The sequence below is a fragment of the Apus apus genome, chromosome 14, assembly GCF_020740795.1.
Source record: "Apus apus isolate bApuApu2 chromosome 14, bApuApu2.pri.cur, whole genome shotgun sequence".
Classification (NCBI taxonomy): domain Eukaryota; kingdom Metazoa; phylum Chordata; class Aves; order Apodiformes; family Apodidae; genus Apus; species Apus apus.
The window spans coordinates 14,017,307-14,029,869 of record NC_067295.1 but is presented as its reverse complement, the minus strand read 5'-3'; the positions used below and the strand labels follow the sequence as shown (position 1 = coordinate 14,029,869).

Genomic DNA, 12,563 nt, shown 5'->3' with positions numbered 1-12,563 from the left:
CTGGAAATTTGACATGAGATGAACAATCTCCCAACAGACCAATGGAACAACGAAAAGAGTGAGAAGATATGAACTGGTGGTGACACTTACCAGAAGGACCATCCATAGTCCCATGAATGTGGTCTCCAGTCCTCTGGCCCAAGGCTGACTGTCACTTGGAAAACTTGAGTATACATCATGTGTGCCACCATCCCCAAGAGACCTGAGAAGCAAGGATTATAACAGGAATTTTTTTGTGTGCTAATGTTTTTATAATTCTTGAGATAGCTACTCCTGGAAGTGCTTTGAAAGCTCCAAAAAAGTCTTTGTTGTACTTTTATGCCTCCTATTCCACTGTGGAGGAGGGAGCTGCATAGGCAGAGAAAAGGTGTGATTGAGAGCTCATTATTTTACATCATACTGAATTCTCAATTAAGAGAAGAGTTAAAGAAAGAAAATGGTTGCAGAAAATGTTGCACAATTAGCATCAGCAGCAGCCTGGGTGCTGCGAAACTGGGATGTGCCACCCACCAGTTATCCCACTCAGCCCATCTCAGACAGGCCTCAGGTAAGAGAATAAGGAGGGAGACTTCTGTAGGCAATGCAAGATTGAATGTATTAACACCAAACAACGATATTTTATCTGAACAGTTGCTAAGATTTATAAATTGGAACACTTTCAAAACCCTTGGAAGTTACACAAGGAAGTTTAACTCTGTGTTCCTGAAGAGGCGTGGTGAGAGGATACCATAGGGATACTTTTGATGGTACAAAGTTGTTGAGGCTTTTGTGACATCATTACATTTTGCTGAGATAATCACAACTGGGTGAAGATGAGACTGTATTGGATACTCTACTCACCATGATGCTAAAGAACAGGTTTGTAGTTTGATCACTGAGTTTGCTCTGCCACTTTGCTGGCTGGTTCTTTTGCTTAAGCAAAAAGCTGCCTGAATTTTTACATCCAGACATCCCTCTGAGGAAAATCAAACCTCACTTTTCAAGAAGTGGTGGCCAGTAGTAGCTCTGATGTTTGGAATGTTTTCTAGCTACAGTGATTTGGGATGTGTCTGCTTTAGTAGCTAGGCAGTGTGGAATGATGCTCCCAGCTGAACTCAGGAGAAGCAGTGGTTCAGGCAGTGAGCTTGACCGTGGCCAGGGCCATCATCTCCCAAACAGACCTTGGACCTGCAGGTGCCCAAAGCCCCTTCTGCTGCAATAACAGCTCAAGGCACTTTGCAACACTGATGTTCTGCCACAGTGGGTACAAGGTTGGCCTGCATGTCACACTTTGCTCCTTAACCAAAGTCACCATTCACTGTAATCTCTGACCATCTACTGTTTCCCACAGTTGCCCTTCCTCCTTATGGCAGATGCTGATTTTACCTCCCAGAGCAAATGTTGTCTCTTCTTTCCTGCTCACTTTCAGAGCCTGAAGCGCTTCATTAGTCTCACCAGACATGTGGATGATTCAGGGCAACTCCGGGGGAGGGAGTTGGGGAATGTCATGTTTGTGTTGTGGGGATGTTAAGCAGGACCTTCAGCAAGACTAATGACATATTTGATACAAACAACTGCAGAGGCTGAAATAAGACATTTTATTACAAGAATCTGCAGTAATTTGCTCAGCTGCTTCGTGTCGGTGTGACACACTAGGAGGTTAGGAGGTGGAAGGAGCAATTCACATTGGAAGAAATTTTATTTCAGCAGGGTGGGCAGCCTAATGGGAGCACAGCAAACTAGTACACACCTTGCTTGTTGCTGGCTATATTTAATTTCCAGAATTGACTAGGAGCTTACTTTTTAAATCAGTGGATTTTTTTCTCCAGCTGGCAGTTACAGCATTGATTTTAAAGTTTGGAGGTTGCCATTCCTATACCTACTGTCATTAATTTTTCAACCTTAACAAAACATTACAGGCTGCCCTGAGACATATCACAGTCACTCAGAGCCATTGGGAGGCCTGACACGTCCAGGATGAGCTTCAGCAAGGCTGTTCTGCTCCCTTCTGTCCTGCAAAACCCAGGGGGGTTTCAGCAAGGTTCAGCCCTTCTGCTGTGTGGGAGGCCAGGGCGACAGTTGCTGACAGGGGTGAGTAGGAGGCCATCAGCAGGTCCTGCTGTAACCCAGGGATTACAGTGGTGCTTAGTGCTTTACCTGCCTAATGATGGGGAGGGCTGGGGGTGGACATGGCTGTGCTGTCAATGACATCATGCCATGGATAAGCTATAACAACAGGAGTCTTTCATTGTTGTGCTTCATGCACTGTTGGTTTAGTTTGCTCCTGGTGCCACCCCTTGGGCTTGGCCTATTTTAGATATACTTTGCCAAGTGCTCCATGGGGGTTCCCTGGGGTAGATTTATCTTGTACATTTAATGGTTACATGTTGGATAAAATTGCCTGGCTGTAACATAAGTCAGCATAACCTCCATTTTCAACATTACCTTTTCCTCCAACTGGCTGCTTAAGGCTGGACAGAGAACAAGGTGCCTGTATTCCCACCCACCTGGGGACCAGGACAACAGATGCTTGTAGGTGGAAATCCTGATAGTATGATGGGCTGGGTGGTTGGGAGTGCAGAAGCACTGCCTGTGTATAGTTGGCTTGAGATTATCAGCCTTGCAGGACCAGAGCTTTTTCTAGGAGACCTCAAGTAACTACATTTGGAAAACATTATATATTTTAAAGCATTTTCAGAAACCTTTACTAAAATTGTATTTATGGAATATATCACATTAATGAAAATGCATCACTAAAAACATTACATGAGAGATAGATATAAGCTGTTTCATTTGTATAAGGTTAAAAATAATACCAAAGTGTCAGTGTTGTGTGGTTTTTTTAATGACTCATAAGAGATTAAATAACATCAATAAGTGGCTATGCTGTTAGGATAATTCTTCCTAACCTTTAGATTTTGAGCTGTGAAAATGTAAAGATCCCCTTGCACTTCTAGGAGAGAACTCTAGTATGAATTTAACCAGAGCTGTGTTGCTCCAAGGCAAAGCCCTCTTTGTTATCTGGTTTTGATAAGGCTCTGTCATTATAAATATGCGAAGATTAAATAAATATGCTTTTCTTTTTTTTTTCTTTGAGGAAAAAAACCCCTTCCAGCAGGGTTTTGAGATTGGCCTTTTTTTTTTTCTTCCTCTATTTTTCTATTATTTTTCCTCTAAAATTTCAAAGTTTATATTTGGAACAATATGGCAATGTACTTACAAAAAGTAAAGAAAGAGAAAGAGAACTTCAGAATTCTTACAAAACTTGCAAGTGCAGCTAATGGTGAAGAGAAAGAGGAACAGCATGGAAATAATTGTTGCAATGATCAAGAATTCCCCATAGTTTGATTTTGAAAATGGAACTGATTTTTTAAAAAACCTAGATTTCATCCAAAACTGAAAAATATGCTTTGGCAGTTTTATCAGATTTTTTTTTGTCCTTTCAGCTCTTTCTGATCTAAGTTTTATACCACTAACTGTATTTCACAATTGGAAGCTAGCTCTGAAGATCAAAAGATGTACACTGGGTGTTACAATCTCTTTCAGCTTGACATACAGTAAAAAAAAAAAAAAAAAGCACTTTTTATTGCAGAAGATCTTTCTTCTGGAGACATCCATGCAGGAGTGCTCACAAATGCCAGCTATGGCTGGTTTCTTACATAAATCCTGGGAAGTGGCATTTTCAGCCAGCACAGAAATGAAGGGGCACTTAATTACATGGTGAGCTTTGGTAACTTCCTTTAGAGAAGTGAATTCCTAAAGTTCAGTCTCTGAAGGGCTCCAAGTACAGGCTGAGCATGAAAATAGCCTGAAACAGTTGTTCTCAGAGATGTACATGTCCCCAGATTACTCTTGGGGTTGCTTCTGAGATTACTAGAACCCTTTTCATTGTCAATTCTGCTAATGAACAAGATGGGCTTCTTTCTTTAGTTTGAAGCATCAAGCCTTCACCTACTTTTAGGACTAACAGGGCAAAAAAAGAATTTTCAACACAATGAGTTTTTCATTTTCTCTTGAATAGTTGCTGTGATGGTGCTGAAAATGGAGGCTCAGTCCACGGGTGTGGTCATGGCTCTGTGGGCTGATGGGAGGCTGGTTACTGCATTGCCATAGTGAAAGCAAGAATATGTATTTCCACTTCTCCCTGACAAGAGGCAAATGTATCATGAGGTCCTTGTTCCAACAAAAAATTGTAGTGAAAAATGTGCTAGTGAAATGGGGATGAGAGTCTCGTAGCCCCCAGCTGTTATTCTTTTGGAGTTTTAGAGGTTTGTTTTGTCTTGGCCCTTCAGCAAAAAGGGGAAGGGAAGGTTCTTACCTGAAAGGACAGTGAAGACAGCAGCAAAGGCATTTAGCTTGAGCCCATCTATCACACTGCTTGAATGAAAGAGCTCGAGGCACATAAGGCTGAATCCAACGACTAACAGCATGATGTATAACACCTCAGACACTACTGATAACCACAGGACACCTGCAGTGCACAAGAGCAACACCCCATCACTTATATGGTAAATATTTTCAAGAGGTAAAGTTGGCAAAAATTCATTAGGAAATCAGGAATATCTGGGAGTAATTGGGTATTGAGAAATTTTTAATTTAACAAACCACCACCCAGCCTCTGAAGAATGGCAAAAGTGGTGAAGGAAGATGTGAAGAACAGGGTGGTAAAGATATTGCAGAAAGAACAAGCTGTTCCTAAGATTCCAGCTTGGCTAAAGGACCCTTTTGAGAGTATCAAGAACCTCTTGGCTCCTGTGACCTAAAACACAGGACACAGACTCTGTTTTCCATCCCTATCTTGTGGTTTAGGTGAGCAGAACGTAGCATATATGTGGTGATGGCAGTCTATGGGCTGGTGAGATGTGAACAGGCTTGGATATCTCCTTTTCACAAGACTGGTCAAACAAAATATTTTCAATCCAGGTTTTAAAATGCTTATCACAGCTTAGTTTTGGCACCTGTTATTAAAACCTCTCCTGGAAACTGGTGTCTTGCTGCTCTGACAGGGTGTTTGGATCCACTGCACAGATCTCTGCCACTGGGATTGTGTATGAACACTGCCAGAATACCTGTGGGGTGGAGCCAGTTATTTATAGCATACTCCTTTGAAGAGCTGCAGGTACAAAATTTGAGCTGCCTTCTGTTTTCTCACCCCCTAGGTACAATCCTCAGGTGAAGGGCAGAGACAGACCCGCATGTTCTGCAGGACTCTGGGGTCATGCACAGGTAAGTGGCTCTGCCACCGTCGGTAGTGGCTGGCTGAGACCCATTCTTCCCCAGTAGATGTTACATTTGGAAATTTCATCACAAACCCTCTAGCAGGATCTGCTGAGTCCTTTAAAGTCACCAAGCCATGGGGAAAATGTGAGAGGATTGTGACAGATGATAATATTGAGTCCTTGCCAGATTTCCAATCACTGCTTCAGCATGGCAATAGGCTTGAATTCTTCAGTACATTTGCTAACCTGATTGCTAGAGAATTCACCTGGAAACAATGAGCAGTGATGGAAAATTTCAGCCTAAGCATTTGAAACATGCAAAGTTAAGCATCTGATGACAATGGCTTATATTAGAAAATGTTAGCTGTAACCATAGAGACTGCTACAGGCTTCACTTACATTAATACATTCTCTCCTCAGTGTAAGAACATATGTGTGATAATGCCTAGAGTTGAGCTGATCAAACCAGAGATGCACTCTCACTTTTACCAAATCTTTGAGTGTTCTCCTAGTGACGAGGATGATCCCAGCTCCCATTATGTCTGGGAGCTTGTCCTTTTCTAATTGCAACAAATTAATATGTGATGCTAGTTGTTGGTACCTTCTCTGACCTTTTAAGTTTTTAAACAATACAACAGAGGTAGCAATAAATAAACCTTTAATTTCTCACAATGACTTTATGTTTAATATTGCATCTGTCAGCAACAAACAGCTGTTTATCTCACTCCCATTAGTCAGTTTGGTATCAGGGCAACTGGCACGCTCTTCCAAAAACAAAGAGGAGTGAGACACTTGCTGTCTTGGTTGTTCTGAGTTGCAACAGGATTAAGAAGGGATTTTGCCTCATTTTCTCATAAACAGAAGTTTCTATGACAAGACAAAATGAACTGGTTTGAGTTGGGAAGAATTAGGTTTTGTAAACCTGACCTGTAAATGAGGCATCCGAGAGCCCTAACTAGTGAGTTCTAATTCATGAATGTTTCAGCCCAAACTTGCAAGATTAATATACAACATATCTGCCAGGTGTTGGTTGCCTTGTTTCATCTCCTGAGGATAGTCACTGCTGGTATCTACATGCAAGGGCAGTCCTGTAGTAGTGCCTGCAGCTGAAGACTGGTGAGGTTTCTACTTCCTTGGGTGAATAGCTGGCTGAAGGCTCAGGCTCAAAGAATTGTAGTCAATGGAGTAACATCAGGCTGGTGGACAGTCACTAGTAGTGCTCCTCAGGGCTCATTTTTACTGCCAGTTCTCTTGAATGAGTCAATCATCAGGAGGTGAGGGCAATGTAAGAAAGTTTGCTGATGATACTAAATTAGGAGACATTGAGTCCCTCATGAGTAGAGGGGTCTTGGTAGTTCTGAATACTGGGAAGTCACCAACCATATGAAATGTAACAAGGGCAAATGCTGGATTCTGCTTCTGGGACAGTGTAATCCTGGATGTAGAAGAGAAGGTGAAGGTCTTGCTGTCTACAGCTACCTAATGGAAGGAGACAGTGGACAGAAACAGACTCTTTGAGCTGAACAGGGGTAGGATAAGAAAAAATTTGCAACATCAGAAATTCCAGACTAAGCTGAGCAAAACTGTGCTCAAACACTGGAAGAGGGACCCAGTGAGGCTTGGGGATCTCTGTCCTTGGAGACATTAAAATCTCCACTGAACATTGCCCTGAGCAGCTGGATCTAATGGACATGGTTTCATCAGGGGCTTGGACAAAAGGCTCCAGAGGGACCTTCCACCCTAAATCATCCTGTGATCCTTTAATTGCACAGTGGCTCGATCTAATGTGCTGGGGGAGCAGCTGGAGGGAGGAAATCAGCTGGGGTTGGAATAACTGGAGTAGAAACAGAGTTGGACCATGGCTCTTGGTGAACAGCTCAATGGGACATCAGTTCTGCTGTCCTGTGGAATGTTTTTCCAGGGAGACACAAAGGCTCTGAGTTTTCTGTGGAAAGCACAGGCAATTCTTTCTTCATTTTGGGCCCTGTTCCTGTCTGGAAAGGAACTCTGTCTAACTCTCACATAATATTTCATGCTGTACACTGAGTATCTGCTCTGTGCCTTTTAAAAATGCATTTAATATGGGGGAAGATGTCACACATGCAGTGTTCTCATAGTCCTGAATGTGTCCTGCCTGCTTTGATTTCAAATTTCATCTGAAAGAGTAACATCCAGAAAATGCAAGCTGTATCTGGATTTTGCATCTTGCTCTGCCTACCAGAAGCAGAACAGTTGATTTGGGTTATTAATTCAGGAGACAGTGTCTTTCTGTTCTATGCTGATGGTGAAGTGATCTCCCACTGCTCTGTTCTCAACATGAGATTCATGAGGCAGTCACTTGGCATTACTTACTTCCACTTACAATCTCTTACAGCCTCCTTCCTGCAAAGTAGAGAGCTCCTTCTCTTGAGGAGACCTCAGTCATTCCAGGTGACAGGGAAGAAGTTCTCCAGAGGATTTTTCTCTCTCCCTATTTTATTTGCTATCACCTTTTCTGTCTTGTTTCCCATCAGCCTTTGTCCTCTGCTCCAGAGGTTTGTCTGGCTTAATTCAGCTTTTGTAAATAAATCTCTCCTTCAGAAGAGTCAGCAGTTGATTCATTTGGAGACTCCTACCTGGATGGCCTGTACCTGAGGGTCTGTATTCTTATAAGTTACTAGCTTTCTCTCATTTTTTGGTGTTTGTCCTGTTTATACTTTTTCCTTGCCTGTGCATCAAACTGACTGTTAGGTGTGCAGAGAAGGTGCTGTGGGCTTGGGTGCAGAGCTGAGCTGCCATGTGCCTGTTGTGCCAAGGACGTTCCTTGTTAATGCAAAAAGATTTCAGGTTCTGACCTGCCTCTTCCTTGCTTTGTGCAGCATTTGCCAGACAGTGTGTCATCCCTGCTCACCTTGTGGGAGCTGTGACATTGTGGCAGCAATGTGAGACCTCCTGGGAGAGTCTTTTACTTAAAAACACAACTAAATCAAAATGGATTTCACGTACGGTCCCATACACATTCTCACGAGCACAAGTATGTGCAAGGAGTCCATCCAGCATCCAAGCACCAAGGTGCATGCATTCAGCCAATTTTTCCAGGATTCCCTGAAATTAAAGGGGATGTCAGCTGTTGAGTCCTCCTCATGTCTTCTGGGCATTTTGTAGGTTAGCAAAAAAGTGCTAGGTTTGCATGTCCCTTTTTGTCCTGGCCTGGAGCTGACACTGACCTGTCACATCCCTGTTACACATCATGGTTTACTTGTCCTGTATCTCCCAACCTGGTGTCTGAGAAGTGACAGGTGGATGGACACTAGGATCTTGATGACCCTAGACTCAGTACCATCAACACCTGCTGTTCTAATACACCTTATCCTGCCATTTTTTACTCTAGTGCATCTACACCAAGCAGTTTCTTGTGTCCTGGGCAGTTACTGACAGTGACAGACTTCCGTGTACTGTGGGCCACTTGGGATCTTTGCCCCTGCCTCACAGATGCCGTGCTGGATGTCACAGGCTATGAAGCTCTTCTGGGAGGTAAAGGGGTCATCATCTTCAGGGCAACCTCCTTGTGAAGCGATGTCTCTGGAAGTACAGGACCTGGGCTGAGCTGCTCACCTGGAGCTTGAGATGGCAAAGCTGGGACTCATTGAAAAGTTTCACATAAGACAATTACATCATAGGACTCCTACCTCAGAAGGAGTTGTCACCTTCATACCATCTGATCCCAAGACAGGTTGCACTCTGTGCTCACCAGCTTAGCCCAAAATGGGAAAACATAGCCCTGCTGAGAGCCCATTTTTCATCTGTGCTTCTGTCATTGTCTGGAGATTTTGATTTCTCAAGATCACTAAACTAGCCAGGAAATAACTGAACCTCTTCATGTCTCTGAGCTACTGATACTTCCTCAACAATGTGCTAAGAAATTATTTTCTCTGTGGATTTCATGGTAAAAAGCATCAGTGCCACCTCCTCATGTACTTAGCCACTGAATCAGGATTATTGAATGCCAAGAAAATTCATTTTCCAGCAACCCCAAGAGAAGTGAACATACTCTTCATGGTGACTGAAAAGATAACTGTTACCCACATAGTTGCTGAAATTTTAGGAAGTCAAGTACATCATGAACCATCTGACAAGACCAGTTCCTCCCATTTCTGTCTGACAGTGGAGGGCAGCATCAACATTTTGAAAAAGGATTCAGAGATACTGAGTTCAGTCCTGCAAAGCTGATGATCCTGTGAAGTGGATCTGCTGGGGACAATGTGTTAACAGAAGTATATTGCAGATAACTCTAAATGAATGAAACAAACTGAATTTTTTTTCTGACAGTGAGGTAAAGAAGCTTTACCTCAGCCTGCAAAGAGTCTCAGGGCTCAAAAGTTTTTCACAAAACTTGAATTTATTTCAAAGTCAATCCTGATCACCAGGGAAGGTGCTGCAAATGAACACACCTCTCACCAAGGATCACTGTGAGTCAGGAATTTCCAGTGCTGACTTTCCTTTGAAATAGGAACTCTGAAAAAATTCATAGAAATTCTGCTTAGAAGAACTCAAGGCATCCTCCCCACATTTCAGTGAATTCCTGATTAAGGATGCCAAAGAACAGTCTGATTTATGACTTCCAAGAGTTTTGAGCTGATTTTGACTGATGTCTAAGTTAAGAAGTACAAATGTGAAACTGGGGTAGATGCTGCTGCTGTTGTCGAAGATGATTTGGTTGGAACACATCTGGCCTTTTTCCTTTGGAGTAAGAAAAACTAAGGGCCATTCACCTGAGCAAAAATACACACCAAAACATTAAGTATTCTTTGTTCAAATCCACTGCCATTTCCTACCACAAAAAAGCAACAGTTGCTGACTTGCTGACTCCAGGTTATCTGTGAGAAGCTCTGGTTAGACTGACTTCTAGAATGTCAAGAAGTTCCTGACACAGCTTCTGTGCTCTTTCCCCACAATTGCAAAGATGATTCTTAGTTGTCTTTTCTTGCATTATTAAAGCCATTCTCAGATTCATTAGCAATTTAGACTGAAATACCAAGAGCTTGGATACCATTTGAATGAGGATGCAGGATGATAGAAAAACACTTGCTGCTGTTTCTGGAACCAACAAAGTTCCATAATTTCAATTACTGATGTGTGTCAATACAGCCAAGAAACCAGTTCTAGAGAGCTGAAATGCACAGCTCTATGCCTCCTACCACCTCCATTCCCATGCAGTCATAGAGTTTTATGCTAAATATGTAAGATTGTAAACTTGTTGGCAAATCAGAAAAGTTGATTTTTGGTGCCAGCTCACTATGCCAACCTTTTTTTGATGCCAGATTGTGAGGTTCTATCTCCAGATGAAATAAGGATATTGAAATCCTCTCCTGGCTGCTTCTCTGGGCTGGTCAGATTAGGAAAATGACTGTGAAAAATCCAGTATTAGTACAGGTTCTCAAGGCAACACTGAAGAGGTGGCCAACAGAGAAATTGCTGTTTGAATTCAAAGCATTTTTAATCCATAAACATGAGCTATTTGCTTGTAAAGGATCTCTTCAGGGAAAATCATATTGCTGTTCCTGAAGGAGACTGCTGAGTCATGTTAACCATGTTATATGCAGCATAGGCAGGAATCGTGTGCATGAAAATGTTAGTCATGCCTTTTGGATAGTGGCTTGGAAATGATTCCAGCATAGAAAGCCCCATAGGTGGATGTATTACCTGCCAAGCCATGTGACACTGCCTGCTGAGAGCCACAGTGTCCCCTGAGCAATGCCCAAGAACAATAGTCCAGAGTCTGTATTGATTTCTGAAGGTCCTTTCAGACAGAAAATTTGCTTCCTAATTGGGGTAAACTCATTCAGAATGCCTCAGGGGGATTTTGTCCTTGAAAACACCTCCTCCCTCAGTCTCTGCTCTGCTGAAGAGGATCTATGGTTACTGCTTACCAGCCCTTCTGAGAGAGAACTGCTCTCTGAGCAGATGAGTTCAAGGGTCTGAGCCAAGCAGCCTCATTTGAATTGTCACATACTGTCCTTGACCAAGTAATGAGACTGGACAATGGCACAGACAGCCAAAGAGATCTCAAAAGGTTTATACTTGCCACGTTCCTCATAACTCAGTGTTGCACATCTGTTCTGAGAGTGAGAGGAGTCTGTCTGAGCTAAGCTGAGACGTCATCTCAAGTCAGTCCTCTGCCAATTCAACCTTGATCTATCTTAGAAATTCTGATAGAAGCAGGTGGAGGCTTTAGGGTTTTTTCTACATCACACTTCATGATATAACAAAAATCTTGATGTGCTAAGAAAGAGTGGAGCTGAGCAGTGTATGGTCCTTAATAACTATTGAGATTATCAGACCTGACTGATGTGAAATCCAGAGCACTGCCCTCAAAGGTTGAGCAGCTGAAAGACACGTCAGTGTCCAAACAAAGCCTTGTGCATCCATCTGACCTCCTCACTGGCATTGCAGCTAGTCCCAGGCACTGAAGCTGTTACTTGAGGAAGAAGGTCCTCCTGTTAGCCCATGGTTCATTGCACCCAAGATCCCTGAACTCAAGAGCCACACAGGGAAACCACGAGAAGCTGTCACTAGACAGATGTCAGTCAAGATGGGAGGAAAAGAACCATATATGAGGGCAAAACTTCTTTTGGGTGGTGTGAATTTTTATGGAGGAAGCCATGGTGCAGGTGTTGTTCCTTCTTTGTGCAAAGATATTTCACTGTTGTTCTTGCTCTCCATGCAGGCTGCAGCTGCCAGGGAGATGAGGGAGCTGTCACCCTTGTTCCTGTTTCCAGCAACAAGAAGTTATGGTGGCTTGCCTTTGACAGCCTCAGGTCTGTATGTCCTGCTTCATAGAATCATAGAATGGTTAAGGCTGGAAGATACCTTAATGATCATCAGGTTCTAATCTCCCTGTTAATGAACATGACTCTTGCTCAGGAGATGGGGGGAGAGCATCTGTGTACTAGATGGGAATGAGTCTCTCTCCTTGGTTTGTTTTATGATGATGAAACTCTGAAGTCCTCTCTGTAATGTACTGTGTTAGACCTAAACAGAGTGTGAGGGACCCACAATGTATCTTCTTAGTGGCTGAAAGACTGGGGGCAGGCCCTTGTCCCCCCTCCTGGGATGGGGGGCAGACATCCCTAATGATCCTCTTCCACTTCCCTGTTCTTTATCCAGGTGTGATTCTCAGAAAGATGCTGACCATCTGCAGCCTGTGGCACCCCTGATGGTCTCCCACATCAGGGAAGATCTAGTTATTCCTTTAATACTCAACTCCAGCTGCAAAGCTTGAAACAGGAGCTGGTTTTTATGGTGAGGACTCTGTAGACATAGTGACTGTTTGGTTTTTTTGCACTACTGATTTGTAAGGTGTTCTGTTTACCTACATAGAATGGC

At 43.0% G+C, this 12,563-nt stretch overlaps 1 protein-coding gene across 4 annotated transcripts in view; it reads right to left on the bottom strand.

The window, feature by feature from the left end:
* Window positions 1-12,563, bottom strand: part of GSG1L (GSG1 like) — a 53,305-nt gene that overhangs the window by 17,935 nt on the left and 22,807 nt on the right. For 3 of the 4 annotated variants that reach the window (XM_051632369.1, XM_051632371.1, XM_051632373.1), the window contains exons 3-4: window positions 4,298-4,450; window positions 91-202 (exon numbers count right to left, since the gene is read on the bottom strand). In XM_051632369.1, coding sequence (XP_051488329.1) covers window positions 91-202; window positions 4,298-4,450 — 265 coding nt within the window. The remainder of the gene's footprint in view (window positions 1-90; window positions 203-4,297; window positions 4,451-12,563) is intronic. The other variant, XM_051632370.1, reaches the window with a different exon arrangement.